Below are 23,463 nucleotides of genomic sequence, written 5' to 3'. Positions count from 1 at the left end.
GAAGGGAGGGAGGGGAGGGAAAAAGGGGAAGGGAGGGGGGGGGGGGGGGGGGAGGGAGGAAAAAGGGAAGGGAAGGGAGGGAGGGAGGGAAGAAGGGAGGGAGGGAAAAAGGGAAGGGAGGGAGGGAGGGAAAAAAGGGAAGGGAGGGAGGGAGGGAAAAAGGGAAGGGAGGGAGGAGGGAAAAAGGGAAGGGAGGGAGGGAGGGGAAAAAGGGGAGGGAGGGAAAAAGGGAAGGAGGGAGGGAGGGAAAAAGGGAAGGGAGGGAGGGAAAAAGGGAAGGGAGGGAGGGAAAAAGGGAGGGAGGGGGAAAAAGGGGAAGGGAGGGAGGGAAAAAGGGGGGAGGGAGGGAGGGAAAAAAGGGGAGGGAGGGAGGGAGGGAAAAGGGAAGGGAGGGAGGGAAAAAGGGAAGGGAGGGAGGGAGGGAAAGAGGGAAGGGAGGGAGGGAAAAAGGGAGGGGGAGGGGGAATAGGGAAGGGAGGGGTGGGGGAAGGGTTGGGGAAATAAGGGTGGGGGAAATTGGGGAGGGGAAGGGTCGGGGAAATAGGGAGGGGAAGGGTGGGGGAAATAGGGGAGGGGAAGGGTCGGGGAAATAGGGGAGGGGAAGGGTGGGGGAAATAGGGGAGGGGAAGGGAGGGGGAAATAGGGGAGGGGTGGGGGGGGGAGGGAAATAGGGGAGGGGTGGGGGAAATAGTGGAAGGGTGGGGGAAATAGGGACGGGCAGGGGGAAATCGGGGAGGGGAGGGGGAAATAGGGGAGGGGTGGAGGAAATAGGGGAGGGCAGGGGGAAATAGGGGAGGGGTGGGGGTAATAGGGGAGGGGTGGGGAAATAGGGGAGGGGTGGGGAAATAGGGGAGGGGAGGGGGAAATAGGGGAGGTGGTAATAGGGGAGGGGGAAATAGGGGAGGGGAGGGGGAAATAGGGGAGGGGAGGGGGAAATAGGGGGAGGGGAGGGAGGGGGAAATAGGGAGTGGAGTGGAGGGGGAAATAAGGGAGGGGGAAATAGGAGAGGGGAGGGGAGTGGAAAATAGTGTAGGGGAGGGGAAGGGAGAGGGAAATAGGAGAGGGGAGGCTGGAAATAGGGGAGGGGAAGGGAGGGGGAAATAAGGGAGGGCGAAATAGGGGGGGGGGAATAGGAGAGGGGAGGGGGAAATAGGGGAGGGGAGTGGAAAATAGTGGAGGGGAGGGGGAATAGGGGAGGGGAGAGGGAAATAGGAGAGGGGACGGGAGGGGGAAATAGTGGAGGGGAGCGGAGGGTGAAACAGGGGCGCGGAAGGGGAAATAGGGGGAGCGGAGGGGGAAATGGGGGCGCGGAAGGGGAAATAGGGGAGCGGAGGGGGAAATGGGGGAGCGGAGGGGGAAATAGCGGAGTGGAGGGGGAAATAGCGGAGTGGAGGGGGAAATAGGGGAGCGGAGGGGGAAATAGGGGAGCGGAGGAGGAAATACGGGAGCGGAGGGGGAAATAGGGGAGGGGAGGGGGAAATAGGAGAGGGATGGGGAGGGGGAAATAGGGGAGGGGTGCAGAGGGGGAAATAGGGGAGCGGAGAGGGAAATAGGGGAGGGGAGGGGGAAATAGGAGAGGGATGGGGAGGGGGAAATAGGGGAGAGCAGGGGGAAATAGGAGAAGGGAGGGGAGGGGGAAATAAGGGAGGGGAGGGGGAAATAAGGGAGGGGAGGGGGAAATATGGGAGGGGAGGGGGGAAATAGGGGAGGGGTGGGGGAAATAGGGGAGGGGTGGGGAAATAGGGGAGTGGAGGGGGAAATAGGGGAGTGGAGGGGGAAATAGGGGAGGGGAGGGGGAAAAACGGGAGGGGGAGGGGGAAATAGGGGAGTGGTGAGGGAAATAGGGGAGTGGTGGGGGAAATAGGGGAGGGGTGGTGGAAATAGGGGAGGGCAGGGGGAAATAGGGGAGGGCAGGGGGAAATAGGGGAGAGCAGGGGGAAATAGGGGAGGGCAGGGGGAAATAGGGGAGGGCAGGGGGAAATAGGGGAGGGCAGGGGGAAATAGGGGAGGGCAGGGGGAAATAGGGGAGAGCAGGGGGAAATAGGAGAGGGCAGGGGGAAATAGGGGAGGGCAGGGGGAAATAGGGGAGGGCAGGGGGAAATAGGGGAGAGCAGGGGGAAATAGGGGAGGGCAGGGGGAAATAGGGGAGGGGGAAATAGGGGAGGGGAGGGGGAATTGGGGGAGCGGAGGAGGAATTGGGGGAGGGGGAAATAGGGGAGGGGTGGGGGAAATAGGGGAGGGGTGGGCGAAAGTGGAGGGGTGGGGGAAATAGGGGAGGGGTGGGGAAATAGGGGAGGGGTGGGGGAAATAGGGGAGGGGGAAATAAGGGAGGGGAGGGGGTAATAGGGGAGGGGTGGGGGAAATAGGGGAGGGGAGGGGGAAATAGGGAGGGGAGGGAGGGGGAAATAGGGAGTGGAGTGGAGGGGGAAAATAGGGGAGGGGAAGGGGAGAGGGAAATAGGGGAGGGGGAAATAAGGGAGGGCGAAATAGAGGGGGGAATAGGAGAGGGGAGGGTAAAATAGGGGAGGGGAGTGGAAAATAGTGGAGGGGAGGGGGAATAGGGGAGGGGAGGGGAGAGGGAAATAGGAGAGGGGAGGGGGAAATAGTGGAGGGGACGGGAGGGGGAAAAAGTGGAGGGGAGCGGAGGGTGAAACAGGGGCGCGGAAGGGGAAATAGGGGAGCGGAGGGGAAATGCGGGAGCGAGGAGGAAATACGGGAGTGGAGGAGGAAATAGCGGAGTGGAGGAGGAAATAGGGGAGCGGAGGGGGAAATAGGAGAGTGGAGGGGGAAATAGGGGAACAGAGGGGGAAATACGGGAGCGGAGGAGGAAATACGGGAGCGGAGGGGGAAATAGGGGAGGGGAGGGGGAAATAGGGGAGGGGAGGGGGAAATAGGGGAGGGGAGGGGGAAATAGGGGTGGGGCAAATAGGGGAGGGGAGGGGGAAATAGTGGAGGGGTGCAGAGGGGGAAATAGGGGAGCTGAGAGGGAAATAGGGGAGCAGAGAGGGAAATAGGGGAGCGGAGGGGGAAATAGGGGAGGGGTGGGGGAAATAGGGGAGGGGTGGGGGAAATAGGGGAGGGGTGGGGGAAATAGGGGAGGGGTGGGGAAATAGGGGAGTGGAGGGGGAAATAGGGGAGGGGAGGGGGAAAAATGGGAGGGGAGTGGAGGGGGAAATAGGGGAGGGGGAAATAGGGGAGGGCAGGGGGAAATAGGGGAGGGGAAAATAGGGGAGGGGAGGGGGATATAGGGGAGGGGAGGGGGATATAGGGGAGGGGAGGGGGAAATAGGGGAGGGGGAAATAGGGGAGGGGAGGGGGAATTGGGGGAGGGGAGGGGGAATTGGGGAGGGGATTGGAGGGGGAATTCGGGGAGGGGGAGGTGGAATTGGGGAGGGGAGGGGGAATTGGGGGAGGGGGAGGGCGAATTGGGGGAGGGGGAATTGGAGAGGGGGAGGGGGAATTGGGGAAGGGCGAATTGGAGAGGGGGAGGGGGAATTGGGGGAGGGGGAGGGCGAATTGGAGAGGGGGAGAGGGAATTGGAGAGGGGGAGGGGAATTTGGGGAGGGGGAATTGGAGAGGGGGAGGGGGAATTGGAGAGGGGGAGGGGGAATTGGAGAAGGGGAGGGGGAATTGGGGGGGGGAGGAGGAATTGGGGGAGGGGGAGGGGGAATTGGGGGAGGGGGAGGGGGAATTGGGGGAGGGGGAGGGGGAATTGGAGAGGGGGAGGGGGAATTGGAGAGGGGGAGGGGGAATTGGGGGAGGGGAGGAGGAATTGGGGGAGGGTGAGGGCGAATTGGAGAGGGTGAATTGGGGAAGGGGGAATTGGGGGAGGGAAGGTGGAATTGGGGGAGGGGGAATTGGAGAGGGGGAGACGGAATTGGGGGAGGAGAGGCGGAATTGGGGGAGGGGGAGGGGGATTGGAGAGGGGGAGGCGGAATTGGGGGAGGGGAGGCGGAATTGGGGGAGGGGGAATTGGGGAGGGGAGGGGGGAGTTGGGGGAGGGGGAATTGGGGGAGGGGAGGGGGAATTGGGGGAGGGGAGGGGGAATTGGGGGAGGGGAGGGGGAATTGGGGGAGGGGGAATTGGGGGAGGGGAGGGGGAATTGGGGGAGGGGAGGGGGAATTGGGCTGGGGAGAATTGGGGGAGGGGGAATTGGGGGAATTGGGGGAGGGGAGGGGGAATTGGGGGAGGGGAGGGGGAATTGGGGAGGGGAGGGGGAATTGGGGGAGGGGAATTGGAGAGGGAGGGGGAATTGGGGGAGGGGAGGGGGAATTGGGGGAGGGGAGGGGGAATTGGGGAGGGGAGGGGGAATTGGGGGAGGGGAGGGGGAATTGGGGGAGGGGGAATTGGGGAGGGGGAATTGGGGGAGGGGAGGGGGAATTGGGGGAGGGGAGGGGGAATTGGGGGAGGGGGAATTGGGGGGAGGGGGAATTGGGGGAGGGAGGGGGAATTGGGGGAGGGGAGGGGGAATTGGGGGAGGGGAGGGGGAATTGGGGGAGGGGGAATTGGGGGAGGGGAGGGGGAATTGGGGGAGGGGGAATTGGGGGAGGGGAGGGGGAATTGGGGGAGGGGGAATTGGGGAAGGGGAGGGGGAATTGGGGAAGGGTTGAATTGGGGGAGGGGGAATTGGGGAAGGGTTGAATTGGGGGAGGGGAGGGGGAATTGGGGGAGGGGAGGGGGAATTGGGGGAGGGGAGGGGGAAATTGGGGGAGGGGGAATTGGGGGGGGGGGAGGGGGAATTGGGGGAGGGAGGTGTGGAATTGGGGGAGGGGGAATTGGGGGAGGGGAGGGGGAATTGGGGGAGGGGGAATTGGGGGAGGGGAGGGGAATTGGGGGAGGGGAGGGGGAATTGGGGGGAGGGGGAATTGGGGGAGGGGAGGGGGAAGATTGGGGGAGGGGAGGGGGAATTGGGGGAGGGGGAATTGGGGAAGGGGAGGGGGAATTGGGGAAGGGGAGGGGGAATTGGGGAAGGGTTGAATTGGGGGAGGGGGAATTGGGAAGGGTTGAATTGGGGGAGGGGAGAGATTTTTTTTCTGTATCGATGTTCCCGCGCTCTCCGCCCTCGGGTCACGTGGTGCGGCCGCAGGCAGCTGTAATCGAGCGGGAGGATCGGGCTCGGCCTCTCGCTCAGGCCTGAGAGCGGCAGCGGCGCCGAGCGGCTGACATGGCGGGTGAGTGAAGTGCTGAAAGCTGGTGGAAAAAGGCGCGAGTTTGCGGAGGGTTTTTTTTATTAGCGGATCCCGGGCAGTCTCAGCCTCCCGGGGAGTGAGCAGCTTGGTTTTCGGGCTTGATGTAGTTTGTAACGATATCCGTGTCTTAACCCCTCGCTTGGCGGGGATCCTTTTCCTGTCGCCCTCTTTCACTGGAACCTCTCAGTGTTTAAAGTTTGTCTCCATTCTGTATAAAGATTTCCATTTTGCAGTGATTTCCCGGGCTTCAGGTGGCCCTGCAGCTGCTGAAGTAGTTTTAGAACTAGTTTGTGCACAGGAAGATCCCGCAGAGCCAGTAATAATCACAGGCAGTGCCTTGTGATGTTGGCTGAGGGATGAACATTGGCCGGGACACTTTGGGAGAACTCTGGTCTTCCAGGTACAATGGGGCAAATGGACTCTTGTCTGTGCCGTGATCTTTCTGTAGGGCGCCATGGGCTTTCGCACATGAAAAGGCGATGGGCAAGGGAAAGACCAGCTTCTTCTTCAAGTCTGATCCTCCCTGTAATGTCTGCACACTTACTTCTCCCCCAGCTCTGAAGAAGAGTCATCCAGACTCGAAACCTTAACACTCTCTTTCTCTCCACATGCTCTTAGACCTGCTGAGGTTTTTCCAGCACTTTCTATTTTTGTGCACTTACCCCCCATCCCCTCCCCTCCCCCAGGCCAGAGGACCTCTTAAAGAACAGAAAGACTGGTTTAATTGCATCTGCCAAAGTGGCATTCTCACTTCTTACACAGGCTTGAGCTCATCACTTTCTAACCTTCTCAGGGTAGTTAAATAATAACTGTTAACCTGATTGTTTTACCAGTGTCTGACCTGTTAGTTTACACTTGGAGCACGAGTCCAGGGTGTTTAAAAAAAAAAGGCTGTTCAACCACTGAACTTGCCCTGGTGGAAATTTATTGAGCTTGACATTTGACTATCTATTCGCCAAATATAAATTGTGTATTTAAATATAATGTGGGTTCAGGCCTCTAGTTAGACGTGCGCACATTTATCTAACCCTTATTTAAGAGAAGCCCCACATATTCCAGCATAACATGCAGCATGGACCACAGCAGTATGAGCACATGGTTACAAGCCAATCTTTTAACTTACAGGATCCATAAATTATCTTTATCCTGGGATCATAGCCAGCTGATGTCTTTCTAATTGAGTAGGAAAACTATCTCTTTACATGGTTTCCCCCATCACACGCAATCATAGGATATTTTGCTGTTTTTAGGAACTGTGGTTTGCAGATTAAATTGTACTGAACAGGCAAAGCTGAGAATTGACACAACCATGACATATTGCATATACAAACTTATTGCATCACTCCAGCTTAGCTGCAAGGATCTCTCCTGCTGCTCTGATGAACCCTTTCCATATCAGTGCACTATTTTAGATCAGTCTGATCCCCAACATCCATTTCCGTCTCGTGAGAGTAGGGAAACCAGTGGATATGTATATTTGGATTTTCAAGAGCCTTCAATAAGGTGCCACATTAAAGGTTGTTGCACAAGATAAGGGCTCGTGGAGTTGAGAGTGATATATTAGCATGGATGGAGGATTGATTAATGGACAGAAAACAGGGTATGGATGAATGGGTCATTTTCAGGTTGGCAGGCTGGAGTAGTGGAGTGCTACGAGGATCAGGGCTGGGCCCTCCACTATTTAGCGTCTATTTAATGACTTAGATGTAGGGACTGAGTATAATGTTTGCTGATGATGCAAAATTTGGGAATGTAAGCTGTGAGGATGACACAAAGAGACTGCAGAGTGATATAGACAGGTTAAGTGGGCGGGCAAGAAAGTGGCAGATCCTAGCACTTCCTCCCTGACAGCATTGTGGGTGTACCTACACCACATGGACTGCAGTGGTTCAAGAAGGTGGGGGAATGTGAGGTGATTCACCCCTCAAGCTTGCTCCATCATTCAGTAAGATCAGGGCTGATTATTTTTTTTAACCTCAACTCCACTTTCCTGCTTGCCCCATATCCCTTGATTCCCTGAGAGATCAAAAAGCTGTCAACCTCAGTCTTGAATATACTAAATGATGGAGCATCCACAGCCCTCTGGGATAGATAATCCCCCATTGTCATGACTGTATAATTCATGCAACTCTGTGATTTTCTTGCAAATTTGTTCCTCTATATCTTTTGTGGTAGACAGTGGCCATTAGAATGCAGTCAGTTGTGTAACGGTACTTCTATTGTTTCTTAGCTCTAACCAGATAGATTCTGTCCTTGACCTTCTAGGACATCCTCTCTCTCCAGCACTACAATGTTCTTCTTAAACAATACTGCTATCCCCCCTCCTTTCTTTCCTTCTCTATCTTTCCAGAACAACTTGTATCCAGGAATATTAAATACCTAGTCCTGCCCTTCTTTGAGCCAGGTTTCTGTTATCGCCACAACATCTACTTGGCTATCTACCTCTGCACAGTAACCCTAATTTAGACTTTATTACATTCCCTCTTACTCCGTCCCCCACCAAAGTGAATACTGGTTGGAGAATGGGTGATGCACTCGGGTGACTCCTGCACTACTTGCCTGGTCCTTGACTGTCTGATGATCAGCCATTCCCTCTCTGCCTACATACTCTTAAACCGCTTCCAGAAAGATGCTCTCCATGTAACTCTCAAAATCGCAGTTGTGCTGCCTGCTGCTTTACTAGCTCCTAATCCTGGAGCTCCAGCTGATGACACTTGTGGTTGTCCAGAACGCAAAAAGCTTCCTAGAGTTCCCGCATGTACTGCAGGGGAGAGGGGGTTAAGCAAAACTTGTATTTCTCATCAATGGTGATCATGCTCCCTGCTGATCTGAACAAATAATCTTGGGGGCGGGGCTTCACTGCTAACATCATGATGGCCTCCACAGCTGTCTGCCGGAATAGGGAGAAACGCGACATGGCTGAAGATGTGCTGTCAGGAAGAGAAATCCCACTTGGGGCATTGAGGCCAGCCCTAGGACAAATGGTGGCTATTCTGCAATGGCAGGCTACATCTGAAAGGCAAAGTGTCACTGCGTTGGCAAAATGGTTAAGTAAGGACGTGATGAGATATTTAAACCAGGAAGCAGTGGGATCTGAGAAAATTAAACCAACTGGAAGCAGCTACTAGGGAAGCAAGACAAGTAAAATCAAATGCTGGGGGTGAGGGGAACTCAAGGGAAGACTGAATGATGCACAAAAACTTGTATTTATGTATTACCATCATAAGATGTCCCAAAGCACACAGGAACATTATCAAACAAAATGTGGCACAGAGCCTCATAAGGAGATTTTAAACTAATACCAAAGTTAGTACTTTTTCCAGCAGCTGCTGGAGATCTGAAGTAAAAACAGAAAGTGCTAGAAATACTCAGCAGGTCTGGCAGCATCTGTGGAGAGAGACAAATAGAGTTAACCTTTCACCTCAGTGATCTTTTGTCAGACGAAAGGTCCTTGGCCTGAAATGTTAACTCTGTTTCTCTCTCTCCACAGACGCTGCCAGACCTGCTGAGTGTTTCCAGCATTTTCTGATTTTATTTAAGGAGACTTTAGAACAGGTGACCAAAAGCTTGTTCTCGCTTGGGGGGGCTGAGGCACCACCTCTTCAGCCATGCACGAGCCCATGTACAGATTTGTACTGGGGGAATTAGAAGCTATTTATCAGAGGATCTAAATCCCAAACCTGGCTACAAACCGGAGAAGAGAGGAAAATCCATATGTGATACCTGTAAGAGGAGGGACAGTATAGATCAGAAAGGAAGTGGAATAGCAACATTGATTAAAGAATACAGACCGCAGAGGGGGTTGGTTGTGGTGGGGATGGGAGCTGTTGACTGCGGTGGGGGAGACTGGGCCAGACACTGAAAGGGGGTTTGCTACATTCCTCAGTTTTCTAGAATCTGCCCTCATCCAATCTGACATTCTAGGCTTTATACTGACTCTTAATTTTTGTTGGATCTTAAGCCTTGTCATAGTGTAGTCGCCATTCCCAAGGTACTTGCCCACCTTTAATTCATCTACCCGATACCAACATACGAATTAGGAGCAGGAGTAGGCCACTCGGCCCCTCGAACCTGTTCCACCATTCAATAGGACCATGGATGATCTAATTTTAACCTCAACTCCACATTCCTGCCTACCCCTGATAACCTTTCACCCCCTTGCTTATCAAGAATCTATCTAGCTCCGCCTTAAAAATATTCAATGACTCTGCTTCCACCACCTTTTGAGGAAGAGAGTTCCAAACACTCACGACCCTCTGAGAGAAAAAAATTCCCCTCATCTCTGTCTTAAATGGGCGACCCCTTATTTTTCAACAGTGACCCCTCGTTCTAGATTCTCCCACAAGAGGAAACATCCTCTCCACATCCACCCTGTCAAGACCCCGCAGGATCTTAATGGTTTCAATTAAGTCACCTCTTACTCTTCTAAATCCCAGTGGATACAAGCCTAACCTGTCCAGCCTTTCCTCATAAGACAACCCTCCCATTCCTAGTATTCACACTGCTTGAGGAAGGAGCCCTGTACACATTGCAGGGATTCAAATCCCTTTTCTCCATTTACTCCCTTTCTGTCCCAATCATAAAGTGGATGATTACAATTTTAATTGTTGTTCCTTTTCCATCTCTCTGAGGTGTCAGCTGTGGCTCAGTTCATAGCACCCTCGCCTTTGAATCAGGGGGTTGTGGGTTCATGTCCCACTCCCGGAAACCAAGAACTGTGATTGTACTCGAAAGAGTTGCAATCTGTGACTGTTGATAACTCGAAAGAGTTTCCATCTCTCTATCTGCTGTTATCCTCAAGTTCCTTGCCATCACTTGGAGATCAGTAATATGCCTCTTAGTTTATTAGTTAGCGGAGAAAACAAGTGACTCCTCAGAAGTGCTGAAAGAAATGTTTGTGCAAAATATCTGTTAAGCTAATAGTCCTGGGTTCCCCATCCTGCAAGACCAGAGTCATTTGTAAGCTAGGTTTGGGAGTTAATTTAATTAGAGTAGAGGCTACACAGTCTTTGTTCCACCCACTTTAAAGAGTAAAAATGGAACAATTTGAAAGTTCCTGAACTGAGTAGTGCTATAGGACGGACAATGGCAGCGGACAGAAGGTGAACCTGGCTGGTTACTTGAGTTGCCCCACAATAGCTGGTATGCCCAGTACACTTTAAGCGCTGCCTTTGGGATTGATGCCCATGGTAATGAGAAATAATTAGTGCCATCCATCCAGTATAGATGGCTCTAGAATAAGCAGGAACGATGTAAGTGCTGGGGACTGTATGAAAACCTCGAAAGTGCATTATGATGAACATAGAGCATCTTATGGGCTAATTCTTCATAGAAATTTGTTAATTGAATACAAATGCCACAGCCAATACAGTCTGGGAATTTAAAGTCACCCGTCTTTGGTCCCAGATTATCGTTCAATTAATTCTAATGAACATGTTATCCTTGCTAGAATTAAAATGGAAACAGCTGAAGGTGGGAAAGTGGTGTTGGGGGCAGATTGTGATCCATTCTCCTGGGCTCTCCTCCCTGTCAAAGGTGTTCAAGACCTTATTCCCCACCATCCCCATACTCCCAGATTCCAGCAACCCCCAGTGTCCTGCTGGACACCCAGAATATCAGCGGACTTCTTCCCCTCTCCTTGGCCATCATTCCTAGATCCTGCAACTCTCTCTCAGTGCACACAAACCCCTCGACCGCACTCCCAGTGCTTCCTAATCTTATAACCCGCCTCCCAACTACCACCAGCACTTTGAAACCTTGGACCTCCTCCCCCGATACCATTAGGTTCCAGGCTCCTGTCTGCCAGTGACCTCAGGCCTGGCCTCTGTGTCCTTGGACCCTTTGAAACCTCCCCCCAGTACCTGGGAGCTAATCTCAGTACAGTAGTAGACAATGGAATCCCATCTTATTGCGCTCGGCTGCCTGCGTCTTCCCCAGTGCTGATGTTAGTTGCGTCTGGTAATGCTGCTGAGTTTAACACTTCTATTCTTATCAGACCTTTGACAGGAGATGGTTGTGTTTGTAAATAAAATGTAGCCTTGATCAGGACTGCTTACACTTTATCCAATTACAGTGGCTATCTAGGTGTTTTTTCTGCTAATTTTTTATGTCTGATTTATTTTCTGTAGATATTTTGAACCTGGAAAAGAAGTTAGCAGAATACAAGTGCGATACCAACAAGGCTATTCGGCTAAAGTTAGGTATGTGCTTCAAGCACAGAATCTTCTTGTGACTTGCACACTGCTCCCTTTACGCTTCAGAAAGCAAGGGAGGAGGAGCGACTGAGAAAGAGGGTAATGCTACTGGCTTCGAAATTGGTGACAGAAATGGGGTAGAAGTAAATGTTACTGCAATGCTGGAAAATGGTCAGTGACGTGGACCAGTGTGTAATCCTCCTCATTGGGGTAGATCATTCCGTTTCTGATGGAATTCCTGGGGGAGTACGATTCCTCTACATATTGAACTGTTAATGTAACCAACAGGCAGTAATACAAACATACGAATTAGGAGCAGGACTAGGCCACTCGGACCCTCAAGCCTGCTCCGCCATTCAATAAGATTGTGGCTGATCTGATTGTAACCTAAACTCCACATTCCCGCCTACCCCTATAACCTTTCACCCCCTTGCTTGTCAAGAATCTATCTAGCTCTGCCTTAATGAAATCGGTTCAGTCGTTTCTTTCTCCGAATCAGAGAGTCAGCATGATGTGTTTTTTCCATATTAATAGTTCGCTTCGCTGAAGACCTGGAGGATGAGACCACGAGCTTCAGTCCATTATACAGTCACCAAGTGTTTGGAGATGAGTATGTGATTTGTGTTATATTGAATCCTGTCGACAGGGATCCCATATCAAATATACAACATGTTGCAAGCTTTTAGTCTTTTTGTTTGGTTTCTGTTTTCATGCTGTGTTCTAGAATTGGTTGTTTTGATTGCCTTGTGCTCTTTTGTGGTTCTAATTTGCCTGGTTTAGCACAGCATCAGCTGTGGCTCAGCAGGCAGTACTCTAGCCTCTTGAGTCAGAATGTTGTGAGTTAAAGTCCAACTCCAGAGACTTGAGCACATAATCCAGGCTGTCATTCCCAATGCAGTACTGAGGGAATGCTGCACTGCCTGCATCAGATATTATGCCAAGATCCCATCTACACTCTCAAGTGTACACTAAAGATCCCATGGCACTATTTCAAAATATAGGAGTTCTCCTCTGTGTCCTGGCAAATATTTCTCCCTCTACTAAGAAGCTTGGTACCATCCAGGACAAAGCATCCCCGCTTGACTGGCACCACATCCACAAACATTCACTCCCTACACCACCGGTGCACAGTAGCAGCAGTGTTTACCATCTACAAGATGCACTGCAGGAACTCACCAAGACCCCTTCAACAGCACCTTCCAAACCCACGTCCACTACCATCTCGAAGGACAGGGGCAGCAGATAGATGGGAACACCACCACCTGGAAGTTCCCCTCCAAGCCACTCACCAACCTGACTTGGAAATATATCGTCATTCCTTCACTGTCACTGGGTCAAAATCCTGGAACTACCTCCCTAAAAGCACTGTGGGTGTACCTACACCACATGGACTGCAGTGGTTCAAGAAGGCAGCTCACCACCACCTTCTCAAGGGGCAATTAGGGATGGGCAATAAATGCTGGCCCAGCCAGCAATGCTCCAATCCCATGGACAAATGAAAAAAAACAATGCAGATTATGTAGTCATTTATTTCTGTTTGTGGAACCTTGTGCACAAACTTGCTATTATGTTGACTTCAAAAATAGCTAAAAGACGCGATATAAATGCAAATCTTTCTTTAACTTTTTTTCTGTCAACCACCCTTGTGGATCGAACTGTGATTTTGATGAGTGAGTGATTTAAAGCAGTGCAGTTAGCACTTGATCTGTAAACCTGAGCAGCTCCCAGCTGAGAACAAACTAATCTTCTAAATTCATACTTTTTTCCATAAACCAGCAAGGTGGTTTGCACGCTGAAATTCAACATGTCTGGGCAGGTAGCACAACAAGAGGATACGGGGAAAACAGTGAATGGTGAAGGAAACCTGTTCAGAGGTTGAAATGCCAAGGACTCCCTCCAATTGTATTTACGTCTGCCTAAAACTGCATCTGTTGATAAAGCCTGTTTCAGTCATTTGTGAGGCTCTCATGTGTATCACTGCTTTCTCAAGTGTGCAGTTATAAGTTGCTATTCCAAGCAATTCCCTTACCTAATGTTTGACTTGATCCTTTCCACCTCTGCCTCAACTGGAGTATTGTGTCCAATTTGGGCACCAGACTTTGGGAAGGATGTGAAGGCACTAGAATAGATGGAAAATAGATTGACGAGAATGATTTCCTGGGATGCAGGACCTCAGTTATGAGCACAGATTACAGAAGCTGGGGCTGTTCTCCTGAGAGAAGTGAAGGCTGAGAGGAGATTTGACGGAAGTGTTCAAAATCATGAGGGGTTTGGACAGAGTAAATAGGGAGAAACTGTTCCCATTGGAGGATGGGTTCACGAACCAGAGGACTCCTGGTGACTAGAAAAAGAAGCAACAGTGGCCTGAGAAAAAACATTTTTACACAGTGAGTGGTTGGGATATGGACTGCACTGCCTGAGAGTGTGGTGGAGGTAAACTCAATCAAGGTCTTCAGGTAATTGTCCAATTCTCTTTTGAAGAGAAGAAAATTTGACGGGTGAGGGGGAAAAGTCGGGGGTGGTGGGACTAGCTTAGCAGGTCTTGCAGAGAATCAGCATGGACACAGCAGGCCAAGTGATGGCCTTCTGTGCTGTAACCACCCTAATTTTAAAATTATCATCTTTTTATTTTCAAATTTCTTCATGGCCTCATGCCCCCCTATCTGTAATCTCCTCCAACCCCATAGCACTCGATATCTGCACACATTTAATTCTGGCCTCTTGAGCATCCCTGATTATAATTGCTCCACCATTGGTGACTGTGCCTTTAGCTGCCTGGGCCCCAAGCTCTGGAATTCCCTCTCTACCTCACTTTCTTCCTTTCAGACACTCCTTAAAACCAAGCTTTTGTTCATCAGCCCTAGTATCCCCTTATGTGGCTTGGTGCCACATTTTGTTTCATAATGCCTCCATGAAGCGCCCTGGGACATTTATATTATGTTAAAGGGTCTGTATAAGTATAGGTTATTGTTGTACCCTGCCCATAGAATTACAGCACATCCCATTTCCAGGCCCTTTCCCTTTATCGCAAAGTATTTGCAGATGATGAAGGCCATTTGACCCTTCTTAATTTATTTACCAGAAAGGTCCTGCAGCCCCTTCCCACTCTATCATCCAGTTGTTTCATAAATGGTTGCAGGGTTTCTGCCTCCCTCCCCTATCCAGGGGTATGCTCCATGTGTTGATCACTCACTGTGTAAGCATGTCCCGATAGCAGTCCTAAATTTATCTTGTCCTAGTGAGACCCAGTAACTCCTTTTCCTAGTCTCAACTTAATTTGAAGTAAGATTCCAGATTTATCTTTTTCCTTTAACTATCTTGTATCCCTGTATGTGGTCATCTCTGTCATGACTTTTCTAGGGTGGATTTCACCCAAGTTTCTCCTATCTGTTCTCATAATCCAAACCCCTGACATGGAAGTAAGAATAATGGGTGTGTAGTTGCCTGTGTTTGTTTTTCCCCTTTTTTTGAATCTGGGCACCACACTAGCTTCTTTCCCATCTATTGAAACCTTCCAATATCCAATGACTCGCTCTTGATGAATGTCAGTGCCTCACAGATCCCCTCCCTCTTGCCTCAGCATTCTAATATAAATGCCTTCTGGCCAGGGGGATTTATTTGGTTTGAACATTTTAGCCAGTCTAGGACATCCACCTCCTTGATACCAAAATTATTATTTTTTCCCTGGATTTGCCTGGCCCTTCCCTTTTTAGTCAAACAAAATCTCAGCCTCTGGGTGCCTTTATAATTTCATGTTGCTAATCTAAGTTATCTGGTCTCAGATGAAACTTTGTACCCTTCTAAGAGTCTAGGAGCGTGATGCTGTCTCACTGCACTGTACTACCTTTGTTTATAATATTCCTGGCTCCTAATGGAGTCTGACCTGCTTGTCATTTTATTATTAGCTTGATATTTCTCGGGCTATGTGTGAACCGCAATGTCTGAGGATCCGTTTGGACAATAATGGGACCCCTTGATCAGATGCTAGGTTGGTTGACTGAAAGTCTCTTCTGTTCTTTTATCTTCTCTGTTTCAAATCTTTGTGTTTGATTCCTGTTTTAAATAGTATTTCAGCCTCTACTTCTGTATCCCTTTGTGGTAAAACAATCCCTGTTCTGATAACCCCTGTGTGTGAAAACACTACTCCTCACTCCTTTCATTCTTCCAAATCCTCAGTCTATGCCCCCTTGTCATCGATTCACCAACCAGTGGAAACAATCTTTCACTCTCACACCTCTCAAAGCCTTCCATACCTTTTTGAAAACCTCCATTAAATCCCACGTGACACCTCTGTTCCAATGAGAAAAGACCCAATTTTGAACCTTTGTCCTGATATTCTGGTGAATTATTGCTGCCCCTTTTCCATGACTCTTTCTATGATTTCTGCAATGAGATGCCCAGAACAGCACACACTACTTCCGCTGTTTGTGTTGAGTGTGAGTGAAATGTTAGCCGGGATATCAGGTGAACTCACTGCTCTTAGTCAAATTGTGCCAAGGGATCTTTATCATTACGTCTGAGCAGGCAATTTAGGTTCTTCAGTTTAATGTCCACAACAGGGCGTTCCTTCAGTACTGTATTCAGGTGCAGCCCAGATTATGGACTCCAGTCCAGAACCTGATGAGAGTGCTACCAACTGAGTCAAGTTGACATGTTCCTCTGAGATCCCATCTTGTTTACCTTTTTGGGAAGAAAAACCCAAGCCTCCTGTTTTTCCTCAATTCAGTCCATTTGATACTCGGTCAGCCTCGTGAAACTACTCTACATTACTTGAACACTTTCTCTCTGAACAGTACTTAAGGTGTGCGGACTGACCAGCACACTCTGTTTTAATCATGTCTTCCATTGAATTGCGTTCTGCTGTATAATACGCACATACCCCACCGTTCAAAAAGAATTGGTATTGTGTAATGCCTGGAACTCCTATCACAATGCTACCCATCAGATATTGCAGGTAAATGCATTCATTTTTACAATGGAACATCCCATTCAAAGAGATTGGCATAGGTGATTTCAGTGGAATGTTCACTGCATGTAGTGAATTTAATATACAATAGGTATAAATAGTTTGACAATCTTTTGTTTTTTAAGTTTCATAGCACTTCCATTATTTGGCACCATACAAATGTTAACAGCTGAGTTCTGACACCTTTGTTATCTACTAGTTGCTAGGGCTGCTGAATTATAGAGTAAACCTTGCTGTTTTTTTGCATCATTTGAAGAGCTCATCAATAGCCCTCTATATTGATGGAACTCCTTCCAGTGCAAGCTGTTCCACAGTACCGCTCACTTCTCATTTATACTGAGACAGGCTTTAGCAGCATTTTGCGCAAACGTTTTCTACAAAGTCGCAAGCGCAACTTTTCAATCTGCCGAGAAATGTCAGTACACTTTTTTTAAAAGAAAACAGATTATCCAGTCATGATCACATTGCTGTGTATGGGATCTTGCTGTGCGCAAATTGGCTGCCGCATTTCCTACATAACAACAATGACTACACTTCAGAAGTACTTCAATGGCTGTAAAGCACTTTGAGATGACCTGCGATTGCAAAAGACGCTATATAAATTCAAGTTTTTTTTAAAACAAGGAATAGCAAAGTTACATTGTTGAGCTGTGTGGACGGGCTGTTAGCTCAGATCCAATAGCAACGTTTCTACTGAGGCAGCTCTAATATAAATCAGGCACTAGACATGACCACTGTGTAACTAAACATCTTCAAGTAAATATGTTAATTTGAAATTTATAAATGGCCCTGGATTAAAGTAAGGAGAAAATAAATCTAACTTCTGCAGATTCTCTATCAACATGTGGTTATTTCTGCTTTGCCTGCAGAGAATCAGTATTTGGCTACAAGGACCTTGAAATCCAATTGTACTACAGTACCTGCAGCCTCACTACATTCTTCAATATCAAATACTCCAGCAAAGTAATAGAAAAATATGACAACGTAGAGGTAGGCTATTGAAATGTATCAGTTGCTTGTCTTCGCAAGGTCTTAACTAACCTAAACAGTGCTGAGATTATGCACTGCATCGTGGTACTGCAGTCTGTTCATGCAAGCAAGGTTCTGTAATGCATTTTTCACTGGTTGCATCTCGTGTGTGGTGGCAATACAGGCTAGAGTTGCCCTCTGTGCTCCTGAGTTGGGGAGGGGCAAATTTGGCAGGGTTTCTGGCCCTGATCACCACCAGAAAGTGCTCTTGTGGATGCCGCGTGAAGATCAACATTTGATTATGATATTCCTTTCTCCTCTTCTCTCCCCTCCCTTGGTTGCATGCCTCACTGGTTCTCTGTTTGGGCTCACACATCGGAGCTGCCAATGTAGGGCTGGTGATACCTGTGGAACTGCACCACAGCAAGAGCCTTTTGAAGGGGAAGAACAGCGATTTCCAAAGTGTGACTTCACTGCTTTGATGCTGAGAGAGCTGAAATAGAACCTTGCATGCTTGGGAGTGTTAGGACAGACTGCCTTCCATTCCTGCAGTTGTGAACTTGAGTCAAACATCTGGCAGACATTTCATCCATTTTAAAAAACTGAGGAATGATGCGCAGATAGAAGCACTTCAGAAGAGCCATGTCATTGATTAAATTACTTTAACTGAACTAATAGTGTCGTTTTGTAATTGTGTTTATGGTAGACTGAGTTTGCTTTCCAATCATTTAATAAATCCTGCAGGGCCTTTCCTGGTGAGGAGGAGAGAACGGTTTGTCTTCAAACAGACCGAAAGGTAAAAGTGCCCCCTCTGAAGGAACTGAATTAATGGTGTTGTTCATGTTATGCATTGATTCAATGGACTGGGACATGACAGCATTGTCAAGGAGGATTTTATGAATAGATGGACAGCTGACTGGGGGTGTGTCCTCGGCTAACATAAAATGGCTTCTGTGTTTTGATCTGTGGAATCAATAAGAGACTGGACTATGCTGCAAGAGAAGAAAATTAAAGGGAGGGGAAAAGAGAAACTGCTTCCTATGTGCATAAAGCCCTGTAGTTTACTGTAAACAATTTGTTCCTATCTAGGTTGATAATGTTGAAAGTAAAGTGTTAGAATTTATCCCAGCTGGTTACTGCATCAACCTTGATGAGTTTATTGTGCAGCTGGAAAAGGACGCTTCCTTCAGACCATTTGGATTACTCATTCACTCATACACCGTGTATGATGAGAAGGAGGGACTGGAGTTAAACTATGAGATTTACAAGGTGAGTGAAAAAACACAATGGTGTGCGTTTCTAATGGCTGTTAGGAAGCCTGAATATTCTCTGGCTGTTTGGACACGTGACTCCATTTGGTACAGACATTTGTCATTGCCAGCTCTGCACTGAAGATTGACCCTGACTTTCACTGTCTGCTGGCTTTTACTGAGGCAGTGATTGTCTGGTTCTGCTGTGCATCCCTCAGCAATGATTCCTGGTGCCGTTTTTCTTCATGTGTGAACTTCATAACTAGAGAGTGTAATTAATCTACGATACCTGTACAGTTACCGTCTTGGCCCTAGCACTGCCACAGATCTGGTACAATTTATATCAGTGAACTCACCTCACTTTTACTGCAGTAATTCCATGGCTACCAAAATCTATCCATTAACTAAAGCGCACCCAATGAATCCAAACCCCCTTTTTTTAATTGTATTTCTTCTTGCGAATTGGCCAACGGTTTACCATGTGAAAGGGATATTAGATACTTAAACTGATGGCCTGTATCAGATCTAATCAGGGAGATAGGAGAGAAATTAATCTCTCCAATTAGTCAGATTGGATTCTGTTATAAGGTAAACCAAGCTCACTACCCAGGGAGTGCAAAACAGCACTGAGTGAGATCATCTCTTCTTACCATCAAAGACAGAGCTAGATCAGAGATCCAGGAACTAACGCTGCTTCACTAGCACCTCTGATGTGAGTCATTCTGTCGTATAATCAAATACAAAGAATGTAATAGACCGTTCTCTGATAGAGTTTATCTCCACTACAATTTTAACTGCAGTTTAACTGTATCCGTAACTCAAGTGCCTGAACTTGGCTTTAATCCAGGATAAAACGCAAACTTCAAGGTTAATAAAAAATCGGGAAGCCTACTTAAAGTTTGGGTGCCTTGTAGAGCTGATGGGTTAACAGCTTTGAGTTTTGAATATGTCCAAATGATTTCATCTGTTCAGCGCATTGCTTTGCAGCAGCTGATCTACTTAACCAGTCCCTCATGTTCACTATTGATGCTTTTGTCCTCAGTGTAACCTTTACTTCCTCCCACCCTGGTCATTTCTCCATATGTAGCCCCCATCTTCATTCCCTCAAGTTAGGGAACAGAACTTATGTATGCATCTGACAGCAACTGGTATGGTGATTTAAAATAGGACATTGCTCTAAAGAAATCCTGCAGTGGTGTCCAGGGACTGAGATGATGGGCCTCCAATAACCGCAACCATTTTCCTTTGTGCTAAGTATGATTCCAACCAGTGGAGAGTTTTCCCTGATTCCCATTGACTCCAGTTTTACTAGGGCTCCTTGATGCCACACTCAGTCAAATGCTGCCTTGATGTCAAGGGCATCCACACTCCCTTCACCTCTTGAGTTCAGCTCTTTTGTCCATGTTTTGACCAAGGTTGTAATGAGTTCAGGAGCTGAGTGGCCCTGGTGGAACCCAAACTGAATATCAGTGAGCAGGTTATTGGTGAGTAAGTGCCATTTGATAGCACTGTCGACAACCCCTTCCATCACTTGATTACTGGGAGTAGATTAGTCCTGAACCTGCCCTAGCTGTGAACTTGCATCTTTCTCTAGTTTCTTTCCTATCTCCTCATGCATTCTCTGAGCTCATCCTGCCCTTGGGATTCACCTGCTGTTCTCTTGACCCTATTCTGACCAAACTGCAGATGGCCAAACTTTCTTTCCTGGCCCCCATGTTAACTGATATTGTTAACAGTTCTCTTTCCTCAGGTACTGTACCCCTCCCTTTGAAATTTGTTGTCATTGCCACACCCTCCCCCAAATAAAAAAAAATCCACCTGGACCCCTCTAAGATAAGAATATGAGCAGGAGTAGACCATTCAGCCCCTTGAACATACTCCGTCATTCAATATGATCACAGCTGACCTTCTACCTCAATGCCACTTTCCTACTCGCTCCCCATATCCCTGAATTCCCTGAGCTCAAAAATCTGTACATCTGTCTTGAATATACTCAAAGATGGAACTTATCCTTGTAACCTACCTCCCCATCTCAAACCTCTTTCCTGTCCAGAATCCTTGAAATTGTTCCTTCTCAAATCCGTGCCTATCTTTTCTGCAACTCCCATGTTTGAGCCACAACCCCCCCCCCCCCATATTGGGTATCTGGCCTGCCACAGTACCAAAATGGCTCTTATCAAAGTCACACCACATCCTATATGATTGTGACCTTGATGAACTATTCCCCCCTCATCCTGGTCTACCTGACTGTAACCTTTGATACAGTTAACCACATCCTCTTTCAAAACCTTCACTGGTGTCCAGCTTGGTGGGACAGCACTCGTAGGGTTCCACTCTCATATGTCTAATTGTATCCAGAGAATCTCCTGAAATAGCTTCTCTTCCCAGGCCTGCACGGTTGCCTCTGGAGCTCGCTAATGTCTAGCCTTGCCCCTCCTATTTCTCGTCACAAATGCTACCCCTTGGTGACATCATTTGAAAATGCTTATGCTGATGACACCCAGCTCGACCTCGCCTCTATCGACTCCTCTACTGTCTCTAAATTATCAGACTACTTATCCAATATCCCGCACTGGATGAGCAGAAATTTCCTCCAATTAAATATTGGGATGACTGAAGCTATTGTTCCGTCACCCTCAATTCCATTGTAATATCACCCATCTCTTCTGCCTCACTCAGCTCATCTGCTGCTGAAACCCTCATCCATGCTTTTGTTACCTTGAGACTTGATTATTCCATTGCACTTGTGGCTGCCCTCCCACCTTGCATCCCCCTGTAAATTTGAGCTCATCCAAAACTTTGCTGCCCATATCCTAACTTGCAGAAAATCCTGTTCCCCAATCACCCGGTGCTCACTGACCTACATTGGTTTCTGGTCAAACAACATCTCTATTTTAAAATCCTCATCCTTGTTTTCAAATTCTCCATGGCCTCGCCCCTCCCTATATCTGTAATCAGCTCCAGCCCCACACCCCACCGAGATCTCCACACTCCTCTGACTCCTAGCTCTCGAGCATCCCCGATTTCCATCGCAGCACCATTGATGGCCGTGCCTTCAGCTGCTTAGGCCTTAAATTATGACAGTCCCTTCCTAAACCTCTCCACCATTAAGACAGTTCTTAAAACCTGCCTTTGACCAAACATTTAGTCACCTATCCTAATATTTTTGTGGTTCAGTGTCAAATTTTTGTTCGATAACTGTCCTGTGACGTGACTTGGGATGTGTACTGTGACTTGGGATGTGTACTGCATTAAAGGTGCTATGTAAATACAGGTTATTATTGTAGGTTGATAGGGCAATCATTTCTCAAGTGAGATTTGTCCTTTTTGTTTACAGGACATACCTGGGCAATTTTCCACATTGCCAGGTAGATGCCAATGTTGTAGCTGTACTGGAACAGTTTGGCTAGGGGCACGGCAAGTTCTGGAGCACAAGTCTTCAGTACTATTGCTGCAATATTGTCAGGACCCATAGCCTTTGTAGTATCCAGTGCCTTCAGCCATTTCTTGATATCATTTAAAGTGAATCGCAATGGCTGAAGACTGGCATCTGTGATGCTGGGGACTCTCTGGAGGATGGATCATCCACTCGGCACTTTTGGCTGAAGATTGTAGCAAATACTTCAGCCTTATCTTTTGCACTGATGTGCTGGGCTCCCCCATCATTGAGGATGGGAATATTCGTGGAGCCTCCTCCTCCAGTGAGTTGTTCAATTGTCCATCACCATTCACAACTGAATGTGACAGGACTGCAGAGCTTAGATCTGATCCGTTGGTTGTGGGATCGCTTAGCTCTGTCTATCGCATGCTGCTTCTGCTGTTTGGCACGCAAGTAGTCCTGTGTTGTAGCTTCACCTCATTTTTATGTCTGCCTGGTGCTGTTCCTGGCATGCCCTCCTGCACTCTTCATTGAACCAGGGTTGATCCCCTGGCTTGATGGTAATGGTAGAGTGGGGGATATGCCAGGCCATGAGATTACAGATTGTGTTCGAGTACAATTCTGCTGCTGCCGATGGCCCACAGCGCCTCATGGATGCCCAGTCTTGAGTTGCCAGACCTGTTTGAAATCTATTCCATTTAGCACAGTGGTAGTGCTACACAACATGATGGAGGGTATCCTCAATGTGAACATGAGACGTTGTCTCCACAAGGACTGTGGTGGTGGCCATTCTTATGAAAACTGTCATGGGTAAATGTATTTGCGACAGGTAGATTGGTGAAGACGACACCAAGAACCTTTTCCCCTCATGTTGGTTCCCTCACCACAGGCCCAGTATGACAGATATGTCCTTCAGGACTCGGCCAGCTCAGTCAGTAGCTAATGAGTCACTTTTGGTGATGGGCATTGAAGTCTCCCACCCAGAGTATATTCTGTGCTTTTGCCATCCTTAGTGCTTCTTCCAAGTGGTGTTTCACATGGGAGTACTGATTCATTAGCAGGCAGTTCCCTGGCTTGTGTTTGACCTGATGCCACAAGACTTCATGCAGCCCTGGAGCCAGTGTTGAGATCTGCCAGGGCCATTCCCTCCCGATTGTATACCACTGTGGTGCCACCTCTGGTTGGTTTGCCCTGCTGGTGGGACAGGGCATATCCAGGTGTGGTGATGGAGGAGTCCGAGACAATGGTTGAAAGGTATGATTCTTGAGAGTATGACTGTCAGGCTATTGCTTGACTAGTCTATCATAGCACCCTCACCTCTGAATCAGAGGGTCGTAGGTTCAAGCCCCACTCCAGAGACTTCAGTGTAAAATTCAGCTGACACTCCAGTGCAATACTGAGGGAATGCCGCACTGTCAGAGGTGTTTTCTTTTGGACAAAATGTTGAGCCGAGGCCCAATCTGCCCTTTCAGGTGGACATACAAGATCCCGTGGCATTATTCAGAAGGGCAGTGGAG

The 23,463-nt window shown here is 48.6% G+C and overlaps 1 protein-coding gene across 1 annotated transcript in view; it reads left to right on the top strand.

Annotated features, from left to right (window-relative positions):
• The first annotated feature begins 5,034 nt into the window (after nt 1–5,034).
• Nucleotides 5,035–23,463, top strand: part of hat1 (histone acetyltransferase 1) — a 34,295-nt gene continuing 15,866 nt past the window's right edge. The window contains exons 1-5 of the mRNA XM_078535947.1: nt 5,035–5,170; nt 11,317–11,388; nt 11,917–11,992; nt 17,218–17,338; nt 18,407–18,586. Coding sequence (XP_078392073.1) covers nt 5,164–5,170; nt 11,317–11,388; nt 11,917–11,992; nt 17,218–17,338; nt 18,407–18,586 — 456 coding nt within the window. The 5' untranslated portion in view covers nt 5,035–5,163. The remainder of the gene's footprint in view (nt 5,171–11,316; nt 11,389–11,916; nt 11,993–17,217; nt 17,339–18,406; nt 18,587–23,463) is intronic.

This window comes from Cetorhinus maximus, unplaced genomic scaffold (assembly GCF_964194155.1).
Source record: "Cetorhinus maximus unplaced genomic scaffold, sCetMax3.hap1.1 HAP1_SCAFFOLD_770, whole genome shotgun sequence".
In the NCBI taxonomy this organism is placed as follows: domain Eukaryota; kingdom Metazoa; phylum Chordata; class Chondrichthyes; order Lamniformes; family Cetorhinidae; genus Cetorhinus; species Cetorhinus maximus.
This window is presented reverse-complemented; position numbering and strand designations above follow the sequence as displayed.